Source organism: Plectropomus leopardus, chromosome 2, assembly GCF_008729295.1.
Source record: "Plectropomus leopardus isolate mb chromosome 2, YSFRI_Pleo_2.0, whole genome shotgun sequence".
Classification (NCBI taxonomy): Eukaryota; Metazoa; Chordata; class Actinopteri; order Perciformes; family Serranidae; genus Plectropomus; species Plectropomus leopardus.
Genome location: NC_056464.1, coordinates 24,352,009 through 24,378,616, shown reverse-complemented (window position 1 = coordinate 24,378,616; position 26,608 = coordinate 24,352,009). Strand labels below are relative to the sequence as shown.

General features: G+C 37.6%; 1 protein-coding gene across 1 annotated transcript; it reads right to left on the bottom strand.

The window, feature by feature from the left end:
* Positions 1–2,078: 2,078 nt before the first annotated feature.
* soat2 (sterol O-acyltransferase 2) lies at positions 2,079–26,298 on the bottom strand. The gene is made up of 16 exons (XM_042505850.1): positions 26,043–26,298; positions 23,184–23,318; positions 21,811–21,869; positions 21,568–21,707; positions 20,534–20,587; positions 19,832–19,939; positions 17,915–18,197; positions 15,490–15,565; positions 13,158–13,242; positions 12,013–12,058; positions 11,590–11,719; positions 11,073–11,170; positions 10,060–10,158; positions 9,687–9,822; positions 9,087–9,232; positions 2,079–2,535 (listed from the first exon to the last, which is right to left on the bottom strand). The coding sequence occupies exons 2-16, from the start codon at positions 23,260–23,262 to the stop codon at positions 2,479–2,481; spliced, it is 1,596 nt and encodes a 531-aa protein (XP_042361784.1). The 5' UTR covers positions 23,263–23,318; positions 26,043–26,298; the 3' UTR covers positions 2,079–2,478.
* Between the last annotated feature and the right edge of the window lie 310 nt (positions 26,299–26,608).

The window sequence follows — 26,608 nt, the reverse complement described above, 5'->3', positions numbered from 1 at the left end:
AAAGTTAAATAAAGCTGCATTAATCAATATGTTAATATGAACAATAGATCAAATGACTGAAAAGTTAAAAGGTTCACGTTAGTAAAGCCCAGCTGCCAGAAGAAAATACTGGTATTCTACATTTTGGCAAACAAAACTGCACCAAAACTGGTTATTTTCTGGTGAATGGCTGCATCTCAGGCCAGGATAGTACTACAAAAACTGGGTATTTCAAGCCAAAACGTAATCTTTTTCTAATCATAACCAAGTGGTTTTTGTGTCTCAGCCTAACCACATGTTAACCACACTGTTGTTGAAACATAAAGAGAAACAAATTTAAACATATGTGCTACATGATTTGCTGCTTCATTTTTGTAGTTTGCAGAAATGTACAATTCCAACATTTATTTTGGCGAATGGGTTGCTTAGTGACAAACACAGATAATTATCACCTGACTGCAGTTTCCCTTCAGAGCTACTGAGCGTTTTAGTATCTTTCAGCTCATTGTTTTGGTTTTCCCTCCTGATTTTTTCACTGTTTTGGTTCACTCTCACTGCTGTCATCAAAATTAATTCTGACTGCAGCAGACTGCTGTTTTCAGCAAAGAAGCCACAACTGGTAACCACAAAGTAGCACTTAGTCTCTAAAAAGCTGGATTTTTCTTTTAGAAGTTGATGGAGAGAAAACTAGAGCCAACAGGAGAGTGAATATTAGAATTAAATTCATCAGATGGCGAGAAACACAACTCCAAATTAGTTACAAAGTTTTTCCATTCCTGCTGGATGTTGAAAAAGGCAACAGTTTTCTGAAACCATAAGAAATGTAGATTTATGTCATTTTTGACTTCTCAGTGGCCAAATTTTACTTTAATAAAGTACATTTCGTGATGTGTTTTGATTTCTGTAGTCATCCAGCAAAGATGTCACTTCAAATTGGATCTGTAGTGTTTCTCATTTAGGCTGGCACGCACAACTACATCCTTCAGAGAAAGAAAACATGTGACAGTCCCTTTCATGTATGAGTCAGAAGATATTTTGAAATAAATATGATGCCAAACAAAATGTCACACTAAAAGGAAAATGCAAAAAACGTAGATGATTAATTTTTAAACATAAAATTTGATGAATTATGTCAAACATAGATGCATATATGTTAAATTCTACTATCAATGCTCCCTCTGAGACTACCTGTGCTGCTGTGCCTCTCTGAGCTGTCGTGGTATTACAGTATATCAGTTTACAGAGCATTACATCACTAATGCAAACACTGTACCAATGTTAATCCTCTCCTTCCTGTATGACTTCAGAGGGATGTGGCAGGCAGACAAACAGAGGCTTTGTAGCAGATTGATAAGACATTGCGCTGCCTGTTGCTGGTTGGTTGACGTATATGCCCTCCCAGCCAATCCCTGCCAGCAGAGCGTCAACTGAGGCAGGATTAAACATGCAACACACACTGCAGGCCAGGTGCCCTCACTGTGGCAAAGCCTGTTCAAAACTGTCACTTATTTTAGCTGTCCTCTGTGAAATGCTTTCATGCTTTACTGTAAGTAAGGCAGGAATAAAAACTATATATATAAGGTTGTATTTAAAAATTCCAAAAAATTAGAATCAGGGAGGTTAAGAGACTAAGACAGCTTGTACATACATAACTCATGAAAAATATATACAGTACATATTTTACCCCTGTAGGTTTTTTTGTTCATGATTATGCATCAAAAGTTTAGCATAAACCCTGGTTATAGATGGAAAGGGCTAGCCTGACTCTGTGCAAACACATATAATCTGCCTACTGGCACCTCTAACGCTCACTTATTAGGGCTCGAGCACCCTAATGGCACTGGAAGGCACATAAATTCCATGTCATCTTGGTGTACATTATTTGTAGACCAAGCCGTGAAAATTTCATGTAAATTAAAACATAACCGTCTTGTAAGGCTTCCTGTTGCCATTAGGTATTAACACAGAGACAAAAGTGACAGTCACATCTTGAAAGAGATCTTTATACACTAAGAACAGACAAAAACTTGAAAAATGATTAAATAAACAACTAAAATGACCCAAAAATTAACAAGAAAGTACAAGAAAATTACCTGGAAATTAGTTTAAAAAAATACAAATGAAAAAAACAAACAAAAAAAATTCAATAAAAAAATTCAATTAAATAATACTTGATATGTAGTTATGATGTAAACATAGTTTTCTTTTTTTTAACATAGACATTTTTGCCTTGCTTTTTTAAAAATAAAGTTCTAAATCTATTATTAAATTCATGGAGCATTTCTTACCAAAAGTGCTCATTGCCTTTTGTTTTAAGATACTGCACCAATTTACATAGGGTTAAAAGGTATGAATACTGTGAAGGGCGTCTGACAGCAGTGCAAAAGAAGTGATGTTGCTCTTGGTTTCAAAGGTTCCTTGCTCTCTCCTGTGTCCAGTCTTTCCTGTTTTTCAGACCTCCATCCTTCCATCATTTATCCCTCCAGCAGAAAGGCAGCATCATCTCTGGTAGCTGCAGGACCATGATCGAGGCGTCACCAACTCCCAGAAGCTGTTCTGTTGACACAGAGTGGAGGAATTGGTCTAAATATGGGAACATTATCTGTAATCCTTTTATACATTTTATCTGTATGATTTACCATCCAGTTATCATCACTTAATAATCTCATTTAACAAATGTCACATCTATTTTTAGACAGCAGTTATCTGTGTTAAGCCATTGTGTGTGTGTGTGTGTGTGTGTGTGTGTATTTTCTTGTATATGCTCATAGTGAGGACCACACAAAAGTATTTTTGCAGCAGAGTGAGGACATTTTTGAAAAGTGAGGACATTTTGACCGGTCCTCACTTCACTCCACCAGCTGTTTGAGGTTTAACTCTTGGTTTTAGGGTTCAGGGTGCAATTAGGGTTAGAGTAAGGCATTTAGATGTGATAGTTGAGGACAGGCTAAGGGGCGAGGGAATGCACTGTGTCAGTGAAGGTCCTCAGAAAGATATAAGTTAAAGGATGTGTGTGTGTGTGTGTGTGAGAGAGAGTGGTGCCACTGGCTTTAGAGGATGCCTTAGCCGGGGTCACACAGAGATGCACTGGTTCGTAGTGGAGTAAGTATGTTAAGTACATCTGTGTCCATCTGTCGTGCAAATCCTCCACATCTGTGACTTCATCAGCACTTGGGGGTGGAAGCAGGGCTTTTGAAGGGTTAAATGCATGTCACATTTTTACAAATGTCACACGTGGTTTTCCTACACGGGTTTATGTGTGTAACTTGGGTGTGTCATCTCTTTAAGAACAAGTCAGTGCACTTTATATGTGTGTCTACACGTAGACATGTCTGTGTAGTAACAGATGTCCATGAATGAGGACATAAGAAGAAACAACAAAGCCAGTGTGATGAAACAGTGAAAGGAGTTAGTCAGATTTATTTGGTTACTGGCGTCTGTGTGACATCCAAAACCAGAATACTAAAGTTCCAGGCATGATTGTACTTATGTCTTTATCTAGTCTTTTAGTCTATTTATTTCTATTTCAGTTTTAATCACCTATTGGCCTATTTTGATATAAGTACCTCAGAAACTGGGCTCACTGCTGTCTAATCATGTAATTACAGTGCAGTGCAGTATACTACAAACATATGGAATGCCATTTAAGTAGTATGACTTATTGTATTGCATGACTTTGTTTGCTGTTTTTGAATGACACTATATTATGACTTTGTTTATGCTGTTTTGGACAACATGCTATAGTATGATTTTTTTTATGATATTTTGGATGACAAACTTAAGTTTGATTTTTTTGTTGTATTTTCAAAGAAATAAGGCTTTTCAATTTTGAATGACATACTATAGTATCACTTTTTTATGGGAATTTTGACGACATACTATAGTACATTGTTAACATGCCATTTTTGGACAATATACTATAACTTTTTCATATTATTTTGGACAGCATACAATGCTTTGTGTCTTTTTTGCTATTTAGGATAACATACTGTACTTAGATTTTTAGGTCAATTTGGATGATATTCTATAATAAGACTTTTTGGGTTAATTTGGAGGGTATACTTGGGTAATAATTTTCTACATGTTATACGAAGACTTACTTTTTGCTATTTTTGAAGATGTACTGTAGTATGAAATTTTTCTGCCATTTTGGACGACACGCTATACCATGGCTTTTTTATGCTATTTTGGACAACATGTTATATTATGACGTTTTTCTATTGTTTTGGACCACATGCTATACTATGAATTGTTTTCTCCTATTTTGGATGAAGTACTGTAGTATGATGTTTTCATGCTATTTTGGATGATATCATATGCAATAACCTTTTTGTGCAGTTTTGGACGACCTACTACAGCAAGGCTTTTTTTATGCTATTTTGAACGACATGCTATAGTTTCAATATTTTATGCTATTTTGGATAACAGGCTATACTATGACTTTCTGTAGATTTTTGGATGACCTACTATAAATTGACTTTTTTATGCTATTTCGGAAAACATACTATAGTATGACTTTAATGTGCTATTTTGGCAAAGTATAGCGTGATTTTTTTTATGATATTTTGAAAGACATACTATAGAATGACGACTTAATTCTATTTTGGACAACATACCCAGTATGACTTTTTTATGCTATTTAGGACAACAAACAATATTCAGATTTTTTTTAATATGATTTTGGATGACACAGTTTTCTATGACTTTGTAATTCTATTTTGGACAACATACTATAGAATGACTTCTTTGTGCTATTTTGATCACCACACTATAGTATGAATTTTTTTTTGCTACATCCTGACAACTTTTTTTTCTGTTTTGGACGACATACTATAGTATGATTTTTTTGCAATTTTAGAGGCCTTTTGAACGACATACTGTAGTTTGACTTTTGTATGCAATTGTGGACGACATACTATATGATGCCTTTTTTGTGCCATTTTGGATGACATACTATAGTTTGACTTTTTTGTGGTATTTTGAACCACATACTGTAACGTGACTTTTTTATGCCATTTTGGATGACATACTATAATATGACTTTTTTGTGCCATTTTGGAAGACATACCATAGTATGACTTTTTAACGCTATTTTGGATGACTACCCTGTCAGCATTGCATTCACAGGTGAAAAGCATTTTACCATCTGCAGCAACAGCAGTTCTCCACAACTTGAAGCCAGGAGACTCTGTACTTATCAAAGACCATAGGAGGCGCCACTGGAAGCAGAGGCAGTACCAAGGTCTGTTCCAGGTTGTAGGAAAAGCCACTTGGGTCCACGCCAGCCATTGTAAACTTGTTCCAGAAACATTTCACGACACAGGGCCCTCCACCCAACTGCCAAACACATTAGCTAATGCCCAGGGCAAATTAAAGTCACCACAACGCGTTGAGGATTCGTCAGGAGTGTAGGCAGATCGCTGCTCCTAAGGTGACCAACACACATTCCAGGGAAACATCGAAGGTGACATGAACAAAACAACGCAACGAGTGAGGGGTGAAACAGCGCCCTAACACCGGCAAGTAGGGTGCCAAGCTACCACCTAAATGACAGCAGTAGACAACTGTGGCACCAATGAGGGATCAGTGATGGAACCCAGATGACAGCCATGGCACCCATGCAGACACCCTGGAAAGTGTGGCCTGTGTGGTTCAATGTGCTTTCTTTTACTGATCTCATCTCACTGATTGCAGTTCCAATTGTGTTCCTGTTAGACACTCAGCATACGCTGACAACCACCTCATGGCTTTGACACAACCAGCGTTCCATCCTCAGAAATCCGTTTAATCACACTGACATCCTTAAAAACGACGCCTTGTTATTGTACACTTACTACACTACACGACAACATACTGACAATTCCTGTTTATTTTGTATGTCAGCGCATCCTGAGCTAATGGTTATGCCAACTCCGTACACATCTCAAACGTGTGCCGCCGATCCAGAGTACACAGCAACAAATAATCATATGGTGTTTTGGGCCGTTTATGCATGCTCTCACCCGTTTTTGGAACATGTCATATTTTGCCACTATTTTCTGCAGATTTCATCTTCTTTTGGACATGTCATATTTTGTCATTTTTTGCAGTACTATAGCCTTGCATTTTTGGTAATTTTTATCATATCCAAAATTATTGTGTTTTTGATCTTTTTTGAACTTTCCATGCTATGGCATGTCTTGGAAAGCTATTTAATGTGGTTTAATGTGGTTTTCAGCTGTTTTTGGGACATGTCATATTTTGACATTTTTTCCATACTATAGCCTTGCATTTTCGGTGAATTTTTATCATTTCCAAAATTATTGCATTTTTGATGTTTTTTGCAAGTTTCCATGCTATGGCATGTCTCGGAAAGCTATTTAATGTGGTTTAATGTGGTATTCAGCTGTTTTTGGGACATGTCAAATTTTGTGATTTTTGCCATACTATAGCCTTGCATTTTTGGTGAATTTTCCACATTTCAAAATATGGTGTTTTTGATCTTTTGGGTTATTTATAACATAGCAGAGGCAGAGAGGAGCAGCAAAATATCAGCGGCATTGTAAGTGATACTAAATAGATCAATTCTGCTAGAACTGTCATTCACTTACAAAAATCTGCAAATATCTCCTCTCATCTATCGATCTGATTAGCTGCGAATGCATCAACAGATAATTTATCCACCCCATGAGTGACATTAAGTTGCGAATAAAAGCTGCGATAAAAAGAACTCTGCCTGCTGCGCTGCATTCACGGATACCACAGATAGAGGGACACAAACCTCTGCCCTCCCTGGAAGAAATCTCCAATTCTTGCTGCCTTAACAAAGCCAGAAACATCATCAAAGAACCCTCCTCCCCAGCACATCATTGTTTGACCTGTTGCCCTTTGTCAGGCACTACATGTCCATTAAGTTCACACCACCAGACTCGCATACAGCTTTTTTGGGCCTTAAGAACTGTAAACACTCGGAACATGAACAGTACAAAACTCAACACCACAACATACCTCCCAGTGACAAAATGTATGTATTAATGCAATAAGGTTTGGCGCAATGTACCTTACAATTCAACTTGGCACTGACAGTATTATATATTTTCTCTGTTTGGTGTATTTTACCATTTCATATGTATGGGGAAATCAGGTATTGTGGGTGTGTTATGTGTGTTAAATGTCAATTGCTGATGTACTGTTGAATTATTTATTGTACCTCCAATCATCTGAGGTAGAACTCAAAATTTCACTGTATCCTGTTCAATGACAATAAAGCTTTCTATTTTAATCTACTATAGTGTGACATTTGTTTTTGCATTCTATTTTATGTTATTTTGTATGGTATACTACAATAGGACTTTTTTATGCTATTTTGAACACAATGCTATGATATGGATTTTTCATGCCATTTTGGAGGACAGTTAAGTATGACTTTTTTGTGCCTTTTTTCTAATTTAATGGAAGGCTATTTAATGTGGTTAAATGTGGTTTTCAGCTGTTTTGGGACATGTCAAATTGTGTCATTTTTGCTATACTATAGCCTTGCATTTTTGGTAATGTTTTATTATGTTCCAAATTATGGTATTTTTGGCACTTTTTGCTCATTTTTATGTTATGGCATATATCATATCAAAAATTATTGTGTTTTTGATCTTTTTTGAAACTTTCCATGCTACGGCATGTCTTGGCAGGCTATTTAATGTGGTTTAATGTGGTTTTCAGCTGTTTTTGGGACATATCATATTTTGTCATTTTTGCCATACTATAGCCTTGCATTTTCTGTGATTTTTCGTCATGCCAAATTATGGTGTTTATTCCCCTATTTGCAACTTTCTATGCAATGGCATGTCTCGGCAGGATATTCTAGGCAAATTTCAGGTGTTTTTAGGACATGTCAAATATTGAAATTTTTGCCATACTATAGCCTTGCATTTTCGGTCATTTTTTCAACATTCCAAATTATGGTGTTTTTTGCCCTTTTTGCACATTTCTATTTTTCAGTCATTTTTTGATTTTGACTGCAGAATATAGCCGACTATTTGACAACCGAGTGGCTGTTCATTATTGTGAATCAAACAGCTGATCGCCCGAAAGCGCTAGAGAGAGACAGACAAACAGAGTGGAGCTTGTCCTCGAAATACCAAAGTGTCTGAAAGAGCCAACAGCCAAATATTCAGTGGTGGAAAGTGATTTCTTTAGACTTCTACAAACTACTTTGCTTTAGTTTCAGGTTTAGTCAGACTTAACTATTTAGAATTACTTTGAATTATTTAGAAGCACCAGGATCGCTCCGTGTCTCATCCAGCTGCTCACGCTGAGTTCTCATTATTTTTCCCTGGGGCCACAGGCACTTTGCCTTTTTTTCAACCTTTCTCTTAATTTGATATAAATTAGCCCAAAAATATGTCTTCAGTTTACTCAGTGATAGTAAAGACAGTCCCTGAAGGAAAAAGGTTGGGAACCACTGTCCATATACAAGGTTTTAACCTAGTCTTGTTTAGGCTTTAGTAACTCTCCCCTTGGATGTGTGTGTGTGTCTGGGTCAAAGAAATGATCAAGTTAAAGGGGGATACCTGCAGAAAGGCCTGCTTCTCCAAACTGGGAGCAGGGCAAGGTGCCATTTGCTGTATGTAATACACTGTCAAGAGATAAGTACCTCATACAACCCCATTTTTAAATATCTGAACAACCGCTTTAAATGGCATCCATAAAGACAAACTTCTGCTTATTCTTAAATCCTTATACATGCAGCACATGACTGTTTGTAGCTCAGTTAATTTAAAGCGTAGGCTTTAAATGTATTGTCAGTCATGCAGCTTCTCACTGAAAATAAAACAGAGGGATCATTGCTCAGGCCTTCATCGTACATATCACAATAAATCTCAGAATAGATACGCATCTTCATATCTTCTGCTGAAAAAGGGTAACAAATCGTACTTTGTGTTATTGATTTTTGTTGTCACAGATGTAGCCAAGGAAAATAAAGTGTGATGAAACCATGTTTTTATCATTATAAATTATAGTGATGTCAGCCTTGTCAAGTTTTTTGATGGCTTGACTGACAGCTGCAGCCGAATCTACAAAAAAAGAGTCACACTTTTTAGCCTTCCAGTTCACGTGAGTAGAGTAAATACCTTTGTTGGAGGGCAGTGTATCTGAGCGTACCACTCCTGGCAGTAAAGACACACCTGGACACCCTGACCGATGAAGAGACATGTCCACATGATGACGTTGAACACAGGGCTCTGGCGCTTGTCATTCATGGTAAAGTTGAACACCACTAAGAGAGGACAACATGAGGGAGAGCTGTTGATGATGACTTAAATGTTGACAGGGACAGAACATGAAAAGTAAAAAGTAAAACATTTTGTCAGATCGTTGAGTCCCACAGGAAAAGGACACAATGCACAAGTGTACTCTCTTTAAATATAATGAGAGATGTTCTCTGAAAGTAGCTGCTAAATGTGTGTTAGAGTGACTAATTGCAGATTTTAACAAGGCCTGAAGGCACAGTCGAGAATGTGGGAGTGGACATTTACATATTTTTAACAAGCTATTGAATTCAGAGTGTGTTTGAACTTGAGTAATGAGGTAGATATGAAATATTTCTGTTTTTTTCTTCTCCATCTTATTTCTTATCCGTTTCCAGCAGCCAGGTCAAGGCACTGAATACCAATAATTTCAGTTTATATCACTGTGAAGTTTGTTCCCTGAATAATGAGTGTAACCCTCACCTCCAAAGACAGCAAAGAGACAAAACATGACGGGATAGAAGAAGCCGAAGCCCATGCCCAAGGCGTACTCATGGACTACAGCAGAGACAATAAACACCGAGAGCATGGCAGCTGTTCGGAATTTCCTTTTCGACAGCTGCAGGGATCAGAGATAGAGAGAGGGGTTGGCTTAAAGTTCAGGGGTCAGCTGGGCCAGTGGGGAATTTATTTCACTAGAATTACAGGGCAAGTGTTAAACAACTATACACACTTAATCATGTGACATGCTGCTTTGGAAATACAAGCAAAACTCACATGGACACATGCATTGTGGTTTTGCTTAATATTATCTATTGTATGTAAATGTAGTTTGCTGTATTGGCATTGTGCTCACCCAGAGGAAGTCTCTATATCCGTAGTAAAACAGCCAGTCATGAACTACTACGTTCCAGGTTCGATAATAGTTGGCGAAAGACGTCGAGTTCCACCAGTCCTGGAAAGTCAACGCAGGGTAGAAAAATGAGTGTAGATCAAAATAAAAACAGAGTAAAGGCGGACCACTTCAATTCTGGCTCTGACTAACACTCAAACGGCAGTCACATAATTAATTTGGGGGGGAAGGTTAAATTATACTGGTGAGAGCTAAACCTGAATGGTTTTCTTCCCTGATATTGAATTAAAAAACAGTCCAAACAGTCTGGACTCAAAGTTAGAGGAAGTGTTTTAAAGATCTCATCTGCTGTGCATTTATTTCCTTGAAATGCAGAAAAACACAAGTATTTCAGCTGATGCCTTCCTCTGTGTGAAGGCTCAGTGAAGGTCACAGTCCGACCTTCTTTTAAACAGATAAGCCGTGTCAGGTGCAGGTTATTAGATCAATCAAATGCTATGATACAGATAAGACACTTGGAGCAGATTGAGAGTTTCAAAAGACTACTTCTGACTTTGACTGTAAACCAGACTATCTCATGTTGGGCATTTCAAACTATGTTGCCTAAAAGGAGTTGTTAAAAATCTTTGGAAATACAGTTTTTCAAATAAAGATACAACCCTCATGTCTAAGCATTAAGTAGTCACGGGACTGCATCCAGGAAGAGCTAAGTTTAATATTGCACTGTTATTGTACATAAATCTGCCAATTTGAGTTTAATCACAACTTTGGACTTGCAGGAACACGTCAGTCAAAGTAGTGAGTCACAAGAGCGCGAAACTATGTCACAGCTTATTCAGGAGTAAAACTGTAACAACAGAATATAATGGTTAAACTGTTCTGGGGCCATCAGGCCTCCCTGCTGTAATTTTTACTTGTCATTAATGAAAATGTTCCCATCTGGAAAAGCAAGCATATCTGAAAATAATGTGTTCACAGGAGAGATGATGCCACAGAAAATGCGCCGTGCCACACACCTTGTAAAACATTCTGTCAGCGAAACGCAGCAGCTCCCCGAAGAGGTTGAGCCAGCAGTGCAGGAAGGCAAAGAAACACAACAGAAGGAGCATTATACCTGCGACAGACAGAAAGAGAGAGAGTTTATGAGGAGCACTTTTATTCTGGGCATTGCTCCCAGCTTCGTCATAAGAATTGTAACTTGACACCGATGCTCTTATATCAGCACTTACTCAAAAGGCTATTCACTTAAAGAGAGTAATAAACATGCCAGGCTTCGATACCTGTATCTGATTGCATAATAGCACCTTTAATCTTATCTGACTTAAAAACACTTGAGAATTGTTTCCTCTATTTCCATATTAAGTGATGCATTTACCAGCACTGACTCATACAGATAAGAGATAATAGAGGCTGTAAGCAGAAGTGATGTTACAGATGAAGATGAACTTTAATTTATAGGTCTCTGTTTGTTTTACGCGTGACTTCCTCATAGCTTACAGAACAAGCTTCATGTAGTTAGAGAGCACAAAATACCTGGTAATATTGAGTGGAACACAGCCAGAACCATCGTTCGCTTATTCAAAGGCTGGTTGGTCTCGGGTCTGAAGACTGGCACACAAAGGCGGACCAGGATGAAGTAGCCGTAAAATAAGCATCCCAAGATCTGCAAATTGTGTGTTAATATGAAAAAAATGTACAATAAGGAAATTAAATATAGACCATGCTCGAGAATCAGTAGCACTGAAAAACTAGAGTGCGTTAGTGATCTATGATATCAGAGACTAAAGCTGTTAAGCACTTTTAGTTTATGATTGCTTCACTTTATCACACAATGCACAAGTGCTATGAGAAACCTCTAGGTCAATGACCACACATAAACCTTAGTATCTTATTATGTAATCTAGCTGAAAGGTCATTAAGTGTAAAGATGAACTTAACAGTAACATTTCATCTTACCATACCAAGTGTGGTGCCAACATACTTCCATCTTATGTGAGGATTCCTGCAGAGAACAAACAGGATACGTCACTACAAATGTATACTGTGAAATGTGCATTTACATATATTGTGTGGCCCGTTTTGCTCTTCTTACAGTATGTTATATGATGTGAAATTAGCTTTGATCATCCACTCAGCATGGTGTGCTTTTTAGGCACAAACAGGCCCTTTCACAGCAGACATTTTCACAGCAGGAAAAGCACAGGTGACATTAATCTCATTAACAATGGCTCTGTTCTATTCAAGTGCCCCAGTAACTAAAATTGCTTTGCCTTGGGGCCAGTTTTGCCAGATTACAGGAGGCCAGAGGCCAGAGGCCAGTTAATAATCTAACATTAAATGTGCAGTAGAAGCTTTCAGGTGGAAGTAGGACAAACCACCAATCCAAAGCTTCGGTATTTGACTACCTGGGAATGAGACTAAACAGTCAACTATCTTTCTCAAGAGTTCAATACAGCATTTTATGTGATATATATATAACAAAAATGCTTGTTTTCAGACTTTTGAAGCTGTCATCTCATCTTATCAAGAGGCAAATCCAGTTGCAACAGCCTCGCACAGCTCAGGTATGAGCAGGGGCATTTCTGAAATTTTGGGACATTCAGGACTTATCTCTCTTGGGGGATCCAGGGGATGCTCCACAAGCATTTTTTAATGTTTTTTTTTGCAAAAAAAATTTAGCCATTATTCATTCATTTTTTTAATGTATCTGTTCTTTTGAGACTGCAACAAGCCAAAATGTCTTACTTGAAATAGGCCTACTAAAGAATGCAAAATGCTGCCACTTTGCTTCAAACTTGAGCATTTTCCTAGCCTGTGGTATAAAGATTTCTAGCCTTAGCAACAACTCAAAGTGCTTTACAAAGTCAGGGTTCACCCATTTGCACAGATTCATACAGTGACGGAGAGCTACTATGCAAAGTGCCACCTCTGATTCAGGAGCAATAAACACTCACACGCACACTGAAGCACCAATGCAAGCAACCGCTCCACCTCCTGAGCCATAGACACCATAATGTTAAAATAAATATGATGTCCACTCTGCCACACGTCAGCAAAGGAAAAGTAAAAGGAACTCATATAAAAGAGACAATCTGTCTTACCGAGGATATGATTGCCTGTAGATGAGTGTTGGACAGAAGAGGAAGTACAGGTAGCTGGAAAATGATGGGAATCTGGGACTTTCTCCTTAAAAGCAAACACAATCCAATCAGTGTGACCAACAAAAAGGGGAGGTCCAGTTTTGACTCCTAAAATCTGGCAGTAAAATATCTTTCGGTAGTCACAAGTTAGTTAAAAATGGCATACTTGAGGTCTGTGGTTCGGCTCATTTCATTTTCTTGTGTGACATAATACCAGCTTTTAACAGCTCCATTTGTGAATACTCAAGGTTTACTGTGCCTTAATGTCTTGACCTGCTAAAAAATGGTTGAGTTTAAAATGAAACAGCAGTGACTTTATCACAAAATCATTAAGCCTTTATGTCAAATTGTCTGCTTCAAAGGCTTTAATCTCTTTTACTGAATTATTAACTGTACTTCAGTCAAGTTCAAAGTTTTTACTGATGACAATTAAAAATGGTAAAACTTAGGATGCCCGGAGAGGCAAGTGAGAAAAAGTCTGATCTAAACTGTTTTTTTTCTCCCTTGTTTATGACTTAAGAACAGGTAGAGAAAAGGTTTTGAAACAGTTGGTAGAAAGCTTTTCCATATCAGGAAAAAAATAGATTTTTGCCAGTTTCATTATTTTTTATCTCATCTGTGAAAACAGGTGGGAAAAAAAGTTTTGGCAGGTGATTCTTTTTTTTCATCAGGATAAAGTGCTTATATGCACCACCACCTTACGTTCTGAATAGGACTGAGAGCATTCATGTTTTCTTCCAGGTGAGTACATATTTCTTCATGCACTCTAAACACAAGGCATATATTATATATTGCATGGAGAAATTAAAACTGGAACTTGGAAGAAAACACAAATTTTCTTTTAGTCCTATTTAGAACATAGGGTTGTGGTGCACGTCAGCCTCTTGAGGACAAAATGAGTATTACATAACAAACTCTTGATAAAACTAATTATTTGGAATTAATTAAAAGTCCAGTGTGTCAGATGTAGAGTGATGCAGTGACATCTAGCAGTAATGATTGCAGATTGCAACCAGCTGAAACCTCTCCTGGTTAGAATTAAATTGACCCAGTGATTTAAACCGGTCAAAACTGAATAAAGCAGTTCTAAGTTCAAAATCAGCATTTCTCCAATGCTCTTCAGCATGTCGCAGACGGGCTTCTAACCCAGCACCTGCCAATGTGATCTCACCTTTTTTTCTCTGAGAAGTTCAACCATCAGAAGAGTTTTACTGGGAGCTGAATTATCTACAGAGGTTTTTTCCGCCACAAAACAAACAGACCCTGTGATATAAACCAGTAAAAACACTGGAGAAAAAGTTTCATCCTAACATAAATGTTGGGGTTTGCTGCTTGTCGCAGGGGGGCTGCTGCTACGGTGGCGACATGAAAATGCACAAACCAGAATGGCACTCTGGTTTGTCCACTCTGGGCTACAGTAGAAACATGACGGTGCAGTATGGCTATCTCCACTGACAAAGACCTACTCCCTATGTAGATATAAAGGGCTCATTCTTAAGTAACAAAAACGCAATGATTTTTATTTTCAGTTGATTATACACTAAATAAAACACACTTATTATGTTCCATTTCTGCCTATTTATCCTCCTAAATCCTTCAGACTGGACCTTTAATTAAACATTTCACCTGTCTGAACTTTTGTTCCCTACCAGCTTCACAGATTTTAAAAAAATTAAGTAACTTAGAAAAATTACTCTGGCAAAAAAAAACACATACTTAAGACAAGGACACAAGAGACAAAACGCTTCAGATCAGAATTAAAAATGAATCATCTTTTCTCTTCTTTTTGTTCTCACTTGCCTCTCAGGGCAGTTTTGTGAAAAGTTTACATAAAAGAATTTATAAACAACTATGAAAAAACTTATTACTGTTTTAAAAAATAAAACTTATTTTATTTCAAAACCTCGCTCACCCATGAACTCTTCTACAATATAAAGCCATTTTCTGTCCATTTTTACCATTTTATGTAGGACATTATCCTCCTAGAGGCATTTTACTGCATTCAGTATTCATGTTTACTACTTAGAGTTTTACAGTCAAAAGTTACCAGAGAAACATACCTCCCCTCTCAAAGACTTTTTCACTAGGCCCTCATGGGGCTGCACATACTTGTGGTTATTTATTGTATGTGGGTGTATTCATTGTTAGTTTTAACTTCAGCATGAATCGTTTGCAGGTATCCTGCCGAGGTCTGTTTTAGTTATTTCTCTCTGTTGTCTGGGAGTGTCACAGTAAGTAATTACGCTGCCTGAGGAGTAAATACACTTGACATCAATACAATGCAGCTCCATACCTTCCTTTGGTTTGTTCTTCATAATAACAGGAGCAGTTTCTCTTATGAATGAGTAGCTCTTCATCAGGAATCGAATCTGTGGGACAGTTGATACAATTATTATGTGAAGTCAGACCCAATGCATCAATACTAACGGCCTCGTTGTCTGTTTTTTTTGTATGAATTGACATGGTGTCCAAAGTGAACAACCTAAGTATTCATGGCCTCAATCTCATGTTCAGACATGATGCATCATTAATCTGCGTACAGCAGAAACCATACTCTTTTTAGGCAATTTAAATCAAGTAAATCAAATGGACTGGGTTTCTCGAAGGCACCTCAGCACTGCGATTATCTCACACCTGGACCTAAAATGAATGTGGTACTAAAACGGTTCTGGGAGACCAGTGCCGATTTGATAAAGAGGATGAGAAGGTATTACAGTGTGGGTCCATTATATTCAAATGTGGATACACTGAGATCTACCGTCTGTTTTGGTGCCTTTCCAGCTGGAAGTCTCCCATCTTTGGCCAGCAGACTTTTCTTATCACAATGTTCCTGCTGATGGCAGTGAAGGGCTGCTTTTATAATTTGGATTGCTAAAGAATATAAGGTTATCTGCAGTCCAGGGTGTGTCTAGAACAGGTCATTCCTAATAAGAATTTTTATTTTTGTTTTTTAACCTTTTTTATTTTTATGCTGAGCAGCAGGTCACGCTGCAAAAAATCCCCACATTTTATCATACTGCAGGAGCTGTTAAAAGAAATGTGACCCACAACTCTCAGCAACCTACATTTTCTGGGCGAAAGCTGCAAGAACTGTTAAAACCAACCTGCATCTCATGTCAAATCAAAAATTAAGTGCTGACGTCAGCTGTTTCATTTATATTCACTATCACTGACTCATTAATGCATGTTGTTTGGACATCCTACAAGCGAGGAACATGCAGTCACGTGTACTAGGTGGCAGAGGTGAGACCAAGTCATGTTTTGTAATTCTGAAGTCTTTGTGCGCAAGTTCACAGTCCTGAACTTTGGGTATCATGTCCTAAACAAGTCATAATATGCTCTTCAGCAAATGTAATGTCATCTCATTGACAAAATAACAGTATACTAAATTTACAAGTTTGTATTCATTTGTTAAAACATGTTTGTTAAAGTCATTGTGTAAAAAACAAGTGGATCTTGAACATTAAGTTTCCCCATGCTGGGAATGAAGAGCATTAATGTTTTTTTATTTGAAAATCACCTGTAGCACACCTTTTCACACTTTTTAATCTATCTTTAGTCTTTGGGCTTCACAGAAGGTATAAGTCTTAGGTCATCAAAGTTGTGACTCGAGCCCGAGTCATCCGATTCGGGTCCACAGCTCTGCTCTGTGACCTTTACAATCAGTCAGTTCCCACTTTCACTCTGTAGATCCCACATATTCAATTCTGCTTGCTGCCACAGCTCCCTCCCACACCTAAATCTCCTCCTCATGTGATTTAAGCTTGCTGTCTTACTAAGCTCCAATCATGAAGTGTGTCAACAGCCGTCTTTGATTGTATACCATCACTGTATGTGCTAACGGGGATTAGTTCTTCCAGCAGAATCCTCAACGCTGCTCGGATTCTTTGAGAGTTTCCTAGAAGGGCAGAGCCTATTTCCCCAAATATATCGATATGAAATACTTGATTTCATTACACATCTCTGACTGAAAATATTAAACTGCACTGAAGTGAGAGGAGTACATCATGTGAATGTAGCAGTAGAACTGAAATGGGCTGCCCGAGCTGACTCGCAGGCTTCACTACATCAAGTATGTAAATAATGACCCTTCCTTCTATTTGTTTGATGCAACCAAATAACATATCAGATATTTATTAGGAAATAAGTAGAGTTTAAGACTTATGGTATTTATATATTCTTTTCCTGTGTACTTTGGTAGTCAGTCAAATTGCTCTCCTGAGTATGCACTCCAGAAACATTGCGTTTCATCAAAGTATGACCCTGAAAGATTCAAGCAACACCATCCTCATAAATAGCAGGATTGAACTAGTTTTTTCTTTTATTTGTTATGTTTACTCTTTTGTTGATTTCCCTCTTATTCAGGGTTTTTGTGCTTTTTATGTTGTTTCATTACATTTAAGCCTCTTGTCCATGTCTACTGTTTTGTTCTCTTAACTGATGTCTTACACACAGGTGACTTCAGCAGGTCATCAGTACATAACTGCAGTTATTGTGTTTAGTGTGGATTACATGTCACTGAACACAGGAATATCTGAGGCCAGTACCGATTTCAATATTTGATCTAACAGTGTACTGGCCTTTGTTCATACAAACAAACAACTTAAATTTGGTAATGAAGAACTGTTACCAAGATGTGTAATCAGCAGGACATTTTGAAGTTAAAAAAATAAACTTTTCAAAGAATGTGACTGCATTTATTCCTCAAGCTCACTCACCTGCTCAAGTATCACAATGAACCGTGAGGCCGGAGGCAGCTGGTAGTGCACAGCCACATAGATGGGGAACAGTCCCAGCACGCAGGTCTGCACTGCAGACAGGACCAGGCCCGTGACGAGAGACAGCCCCAACTTAGAGGGCAAGTTGTGGTACAAAGATCCCCAAAACACCAGAGTGTAAAAAGGGACGAGCAGGGTGTAGACAAACATCACAACCCAGGCCCAGGTGACTGTCCCCAGCTTCCCGAAGGCGAAGAACAGCAAGTCAAACTCCAAGACCAACCTGATACAACATAAAAATTACAGTCATTACATAAAGACAATTGCCAAATTATTATCAAGAATATATTTAATGATATAACATGTAACTTTTATACAGTAGAAATGTCTAAAAACAATTATAGCAAATGTTTCATACAATGCTCAAATTCAGAGAAATCAGTAGCTTTCTTTATGGTATTGTACGTTTCATTTCGCTGACTGTAAAGGACGTAACGTCCCCTTTGCCCCCTCCAGTTGGTCCAACTTTTTGGGGAAACACCAAGCATGACTCCTGGGCTCAATAAATGAAGCCAATACTAAATTGCCAAAAGCTGCAGTTCCTTGAATGACCTCTTGAAATGGGCTCCAAAATGTGTAAATATGTGTTAACATTTGACATGTTTACAGCCAGGTACAAAAAGCGGTTTTGGTGTCTGTATACATAATGTCTACCTGAGCGACGTCAGATAGATTTCCATCAACAGTCATGGCTGTTTGACAATGAAGACAACAACTCCCATCATCCCACACTACTTTATCATATCATCAAAGTTTGTCTTTCGTTTTTATTTTGATGAGAGACACCAGGCCCCCAGGAAAGCCACTCAAGCTTGCTTTCAATTTTTCCCAGAGGCCACTCACAGCCCAAATGATCTCCTGCAGCCCAAAAAGACCACCACTGTAAAAGACAAGTCTGTAAAACTTTTGAAAGGACACCTTGAACTGCAAACAAGGTCAGTTATGACTGTATATTCAGAATTTTTGAGCCATGGGGGTTTTTAAAATCTGTAACACCATCAGAGTGTAAAATCTATTAGCCACGCAGGAACTCACAGGTGGGAGAAACATTACTGTGCATAATTATTGGGCTGCATACCACTGAAGAGAAACTTTTTTGGAGATGTGCACAATGTGAGCAACTCCACTGGAATGGCATCCATTATCTAGTTATTATTATACATCTATGAGAGACCCCATAGTGGTAGAAATTACATACAGTACAAAGATTAAATTGAAATAAAGGACATTAAGGCGCTCTCTATTTGCCACTGTGGTCTGCTTTAGCTTTAAACACAGTTTTTAATAACCATTTCAATTATATCAGAGCATGACTAGCTGTGGATATTTCTTTTTGTAAAAAGAACCCTCTGGTGTTAATAATAATAGATTTAAAATGCCCACTCAATGCAGCATGTCAACGGGTTTATTTAGTTCAACAAGTGCAGTTGCAATATTACTATATTTCATCAGTCTCCTTAAACTCAATGTTAACTGTGGGTGGATGTATCAAATAATTTCCACGCTGTCGGGTTTCCAGACGGAGAAACACAAGTACTGAACTCACAGTCTTGTGTCTGCAGACAGCCAGCGAATCATTAGTGAGCTGCCCAAAGCAACAGCAGAAATACTCAGAGGGATTGATTGCTCTATCTTTCTGCTGCCAGATGAGCAGAGTGGCAGGCAGAGACGGAGGGAGGGACACAACGAGGAAAGAAAAGAAGATAAGAAGTTTTTAAAGGCTTTGGGGTAATTGAGTTTCTATTAGATTTAGTTCAGGGTCATAGAGTTTGAGATGCGCATTGTTGTAAACATACACACACACACACACACACACACACACACACAAACACACATTCATGCACACATCACACTAACCTGCCCGTGTCGATGTAGTCCACAGCCAGCGTGCTCAGACAAAAGATGAGAAGCACAGCGATGAACATGTGGTAGATGGTCCTGATGTGGTTGATCTCAAACAATTCACTGATGAAGAGAAGAACTGTCATTAAAATAGCCTCATGGTTTAATCATGTGTCGCTGCTTACATGTCTGTTTTTGTATGACTTAGAACAAAGATTCAGTTTGTCTCTCCTTACAAGTTACAAGTCCTCTCAAACATAACATATATATTCATCCATATTTCATTCATCCAGATGGTTTATACTGAAGTTTTTGCAGTTTCTTTATATTCTTTACAACAACAACACATAAGAGGGTAAAAGGCCCAGTGAGTCAAATTTAGGCGGATATATTGGCAGAGATGAAATACAGTTTTTAAAAAAAATGTTTTCCTTACACTGGTTCTAGATAGGGCCATTCGCGTCAACATTTGTTTTTGAGAGAAAGAGACCCCTGCAGGTAATTTGGATCCCAGCAAAAAATTGAAGTAATTCTTACAGGGAGAAGTTTCAGATCTTTGCAATCTGTAATTATCACTGCTAGATGCCACTAAATCCTCTGACCTACATTGGACCTTTACCTTTTTTTTTGTAAATGTATTGAAACCCTAATAAAAGCAAGATAAATTAAAAAAAAAAAACTTTGGGAATGGTATATTGGAGAAGACGACACACTTACTCCAACAGTGATGGTCTGGCCATAAACACTTTGCCGTCATCCATTTTCTGAGATCTAAAACAAACGACACAGAAAACCAGACACAGATGTTTTACTGCAGTTATTAAGAGGGTAAATTTATCACAAGGATTAATGAGGAAAAATATGTATGCTAATAAAAGTTGCCTCCGTCTCCTCCTAAACCCACTAATATACTCTAACCTTTTTTTGTGTGTTGCTTGCTGTTTTTCTTTGCATCTTTCATTTGTTTGTTCTCTTGCGGATGGTGTTTTGCTTTGCCTGTTTGTCTTATTGCTTGTGTATGCAAACTTTTTCTTCTTTGCTGAACTCCCTGATGCTGTTGTCCTCTAGCTACCTGTCCCATGTTTTTGTGTTATTCTGCCAGTAATTCATGGAATCCTTATTGACACACGAGATGTCTGTTTAGAGTGTATGTAAGAAGTAATGCATGTTTTGGTCTTTAATTTTAACTTTTGACAGTTCTTTTTAGCCTCTACCCCATTCCTTCAAGAGGTTTTGCCTTTATGCCAGGCCGCCATAATAAATAAGAATATGTTCTTAATTACTTGTCTGGTTAAAGTGGAAAGTGATCATTTTCCACTTTTCAGTTCTACCCCCACCCAGCATCTCCAGTTGGTAATTACTGCTGATACCACTGTCACAAAAACTGGCCAGATCACTTTCGTTTTCCTTAGAGCTTATAGCAACTATTCACAGAAGAGCCATCAACACCAAACGTCATCAACACACACAACATTGAAGAGAGAATTAAAAACATGTTCACTGATGTAACAACAAGAAAACTCAACGTCAGTTTTGAACTCCTTTCTAATCCTGGAGCTTCTATCATCATGCAAATGCCCCTCCAAGATTCACCCTTGTTTTACCCCTGTTTGGTCACTTTCGCTCTGCACCTTTTTTGCGGCCTCCTCATTTTGATTTGCTATGCAGAATTTCTGCAGTAACTTTACTTGTTCCACCCTCTGCCATTTACATTGCTACTGTGGACAGATTAAAACTAAATCAAAACAAACCTGGATGAGGGTTTTGTCGTTGTCTTTCCATTAACTGTTGGCTGTGTTTGGGTAAAAGCCTGGACAGACTCAGTCAGAGCTCTGTCTAATAAATCAGTGAGCTGATCGTGGACCTGCTCCAGGACTTTCATCTTCACCTTCTGCAGTACGACACACAGGAGAAAATATTGTTTTAGCTTTAGTTCTAGCTTTTCAAATTAGTAAGACAAATGAGCCAGATACTGGCTGAGAGTTATGGGTCACCTGTGCATGTTTCTGCCACTGTCTTATATCTTCGTCTTGTAAATTATTATGGTCTCCAGCTGCAGAGAGAAAAACACAAGTTGCATAACATTATTAACCGCTACAATATATTTCTGAAATAATTCTACATATAGTGAATTAAAGCAATTTTATTTTAATTTAGGTATGGTGGGCTTTATAGGTTTTGAGAAAATCCCCAAACCTATTGAAAAATACGTCATCCTTCACTAGTGAGGACTTCTGCAGTAAATATTGCTTTTTTTTTTTGCTACAACCTACCTAAAACAAATATTGTACAGTTGCCAGGATAAAATGTTGGCATTTCTGCAAACCACAGACCAACAAAATGTGGGACTTCTAAAGAGGCAGGACATCTCCAGCTTTCATTGTTACAACAAAAACGATTATTTTAGGACAAAACATGATCTTTTCCAAACCCCGACCAAATGTTTTCTGTGCTTATGCATAACTGCCCATTAACCACAGCATTGTCATAATATAAAATTGCACATTGAAATATATATGTATACATATATATTTCAATGTGCAATTTTATATTATGACAATGCTGTGGTATATATATATATATATATATATATATATATATGGTACAAATTTAACGTATAAAATGTAGCACTGAAACATATCCATGGTTTGCAAAAATGTCACGCCCACAGTCTTTCTGACAACTGGGTTGTTACATGTTGAAACTAAAATGCATTTTTGGCTCTAAGTAATTATATATACAGTTATACAAAAAAAAGCCAACAAAAATAATCACCTCTCTTAAAGCAACACATAAGAATCAGATAAAACATATTAAACAAATAAAGAGAATTTGAATGAGTATGTTCAGTGGTGGAATATAACTAAGTACATTTATTCAAGTACTGCACACAGGGACAATTCTGAGGTACTTGTACTTTGATGCTTTTTTCTTTACTTCTACTCCACTATTTTCAGATGCAAATATTGTATTTTCACTCCATTAAAAAAAAAAAATACTTAAGTTACTTTGGAGATTCAGCTTATCAGTATGACACATAAAAAACCTAATAAGTGGTGATATATTGAGATAGATTTAACTACCTAGCAGTACATAAAGTCACTGAAATTAGCTCTATCTTTACCTGCTGCAACAGCAAAGTGATGAACATATAAATGCATTATTAATTATAATCCAGCAGTACAATTCATATTATTCTGAAATGGGCATTTTTACATAATGAGCACCTTTGCTCAGGGTACTTGAGTAGTATACATTAATAGTAATACTTTAGTACTTTTACTTATTATCTAGCATTTTTACACTGCAGTATTGCTAATTTTACTTGAGTAAAAGTAGTGAGTACTTCTTTCGCCACTGATCGTACCATGTGTGGATATCTCATCTGACTGACGGGACTTGATGTTCCGATGCCACACTCCCTTAGGTGGCTCTGCTGTCGTCATGGTTACCACTGGACCACAACACTGAGGACTTTCTAATGGGACTCAGGTGGAGAATCCTGTGTGAAAATGATGAGTTGTAGGTTAGTCTCATAACATGCACGAGCTCTTATTTTTCCTGAGAATGAATGACAATGATAACGTTTGATGTCACAGTGTGACAGCAAACGCTGCCTGATTCATATTTACCCAGTTTAGCCTGTTTTCCAATAAGGACAGATTTACATCACAGCCCTAGGTGACCCTGTTGACCTTAGTCACAACAGTTTGGATCCACACATGGATCAGTGCCAACTTAAAATCTAGACCACTTTGAGTACAAACAAGCTAGCACATTGCCCTCTGTGGACCGAGAAAATCCAATAAGTGATGTCAAATAAGGTGTTTTTGCCCCTTAAAGGACAGAGACAATCAAAAAATGATGTCAAATCAGGGTTTTTCACCCTTTAAAGGACAGAGGTGCAACATACTCCAAACTTTCAACCCATGGAGGGCAGTGCAATAAAAGTTTTTACCCTGTGTGATTTACTGCGAATTTACCCTTTGTTGAGGCTCGACGACATCGAGTCAAGACTCTTCAGCTATAAATTGAGAAATTAAATGAGGTCACAGGCCTGTTGCTGGCAGGTTGCCTCATGCCAAAAACCATTAATATTCCTGATGAGCCTCGGTCCCGAGGAGGTGAGCTTTCTCGTGTGAATCCCAATCTAAAAAAGTGCACAAACTCCTGACCTGAATGCAGAAATATACTGCATAGTGGGGTCAGGGGGGGTTTGAACGGTAGTTACCTACAGTGCTTTTCCATAACATGAGTATTATCACAGGTCATTGGAGCTCAAGCTAAACAATGTAAACAAACGATAAAAGCCAGTCTACCGTTCCTCAGTGGAAGTTACTCTATAGATAAGACACACAGAGGACTCACAGAGAGGTAAAAGACACAGAGTGACCTCATTTTCTAATCCTTGCCGTTTGATCATTCCTCAAGAGAAACATCAAGCAGCAGATAAGCTTTGTACAGATACACAGATTATACAGTGTATGGCTGAAGATGATGAGACAGCAGAGGAACAAATGAAAAGAAACATGTTTTTGAGATGTTATGCCTTAATTATGAACATTAATGGGTAGGCTGAGGTTAAGTTTCATATAAGAAATTAGACTTATTGACGTGTCCTTGTCCTCATTTTGAGGCCCACTAGCAGCCTGTTGAACTCTCCTCTCATTTGTCTATAATGTAAGACTTTATCATTAAATACAAGTTCTGATTAGAATTTGAACTGACTTTCTGAATGTTATTTTATATGACTGGGATTATTCAACTGCACAGAGATTATAGCTTTTATTATTTTTTATTTAAGTTTTTTGTCTCTTGTCGGTCTTTATGCGTACATTGTATTTAAAATATACAGCTTTCAGTATGATAAAATCCCAAAATACTACAAATATGGAAATACAGTAAAATACACATCACACTATACATGTGCACCAATACGCCTTGGTAATTTGCAATATATTAACTAAACATTTGTACAGTGTGTCTACAATGTGTTTTTTCACAGTTGCCACTCACCAGTTACTCCCAATTATATCTATATTATTTTTATAATTATATATGGAACAAGGCTCTGGGGCAAGGCTGTTAAAACATTTGAAATCTAATGTAGTTGCTGTTTGCAATGGGAATTTGTTAAATAATGAATCCATTGATTTCAAGAACTCGATAACTATTGCGTCAAATTTCCTTTTCAACAGAATTTAGAACAGACTTTTGAAGATCTTTAATAATGTTTAATCAATCTAATTGTACCCCTAAGAAAAACAGACTGTGGGTGTCATCACTTGCAGGTTTCTGATGGATATTTTTAAACTTTGATTTAGGAAATTTGAGTTTGTAATTTCAGCTGAGGTGGTACTGTTTCGCCTGTTTATAGTAAAGAACACTTTAACTCAGTAATTCAATTTAACCACGTGTATAGAAGTTGTATACAGTACATGCTGTTGAGTTTTAGGAGGTCTTAAAACCTGCTGCTGTGGTTAATTTGTCATTGTTGATCATTCTTCATGTTCAACGGCAGAAACTGTGACACGGGTTAATATTCAGGTAAATTTAACAGATTTGAAATATGAATATTGAGCTTAGATCAGTGCATTACAATGATAGTCTCTATTTCTCTTAATCTGTGTCTCCCTAACAACAGCTTGTCATAATGTAGATGATGACTAACATCTCTATTTCAGATTGATTAGCAAAGAAATGAAGCAACCATGAAACAAATCCATTTAGTCAGTAAAAAGATTGAAGAAAGGACAAATGTAATCATGTTATTCTAATCAGATGTCACAGCCTTATGTAGCATTAGCTGAATAGCTACAATTAATGCTGTCGATGAGCATTAGTTTTGCTGTAAAACAAACATTTTAGGTGGCATTTCAAAAATGCTCTTTGGTATCAGGTTTTTAGCTGATTGGTTTATGAGAAGAATAACTGTAATTAATTTTAAGACATTTTCAGACCTCTTAAGGACCTGCAGACATATGAGTATACAGCTTTTATTTTATCACAATGTTTGCGGCATCTACAGAACAAATGATAACTTAACTATTTTACTATTTTATTTGTTTACTCTATCCTGTATTTTTGTTATTTCTAAGACAAAAAATTGTACAAAATATAGAAAGCAGGAGCTGCAGAATTAAAAAGATAAAAGTGACAGATGTCAGATACACATCAGGCAGACATTCATGATAAACATTTGTCATTGTGTCAGATTTATACTCACGCAGTCTTCCAGCCTCAGGTTTAGTCAGCAGTCCACAAACCAAGAGGCACTGTTTCTATCAATGATTCCTGCTGAGAGTGAGTTGCTGAAGCGTTTTTAAGTGAGCCTTTCACAGTTCTTGTGATCTGTTGTCCGCTCCTTTCCTCGGCTGCTATTTTGCACTTTGCCCCTTTTGGCATCTGGCCGTGGGCAGGACTGGTCTCCCCTCACCTCCTACAGTGTATGGATGAGGTCATGCAGCAGAACTACGGAGTTTGTCCTGACGTTTCTTCTGTATACAGAGACAAACTGTTATTGCAAACTGTATTCATGGCATATATTTCATTATTGATTTTTATGCCGTTTCTAGCTGTAAGCATATGTGTATGTAAAGGTTTTTGAAAGCAAAGGTTTTCTATAAATACTGGTTAAAAGGCAAAAACGAAATCTAGCTGCCTTGACATCAAAATTCAAAAGACACCTGAATGTTTGACCTTCTGTGTGCAGGACGATTTATGTGTAGACACTAGAAGACTGCTGGCAAATTCATCTGCTGAAGGAGAAAAGCTCTGTTCTCACCTTAAATC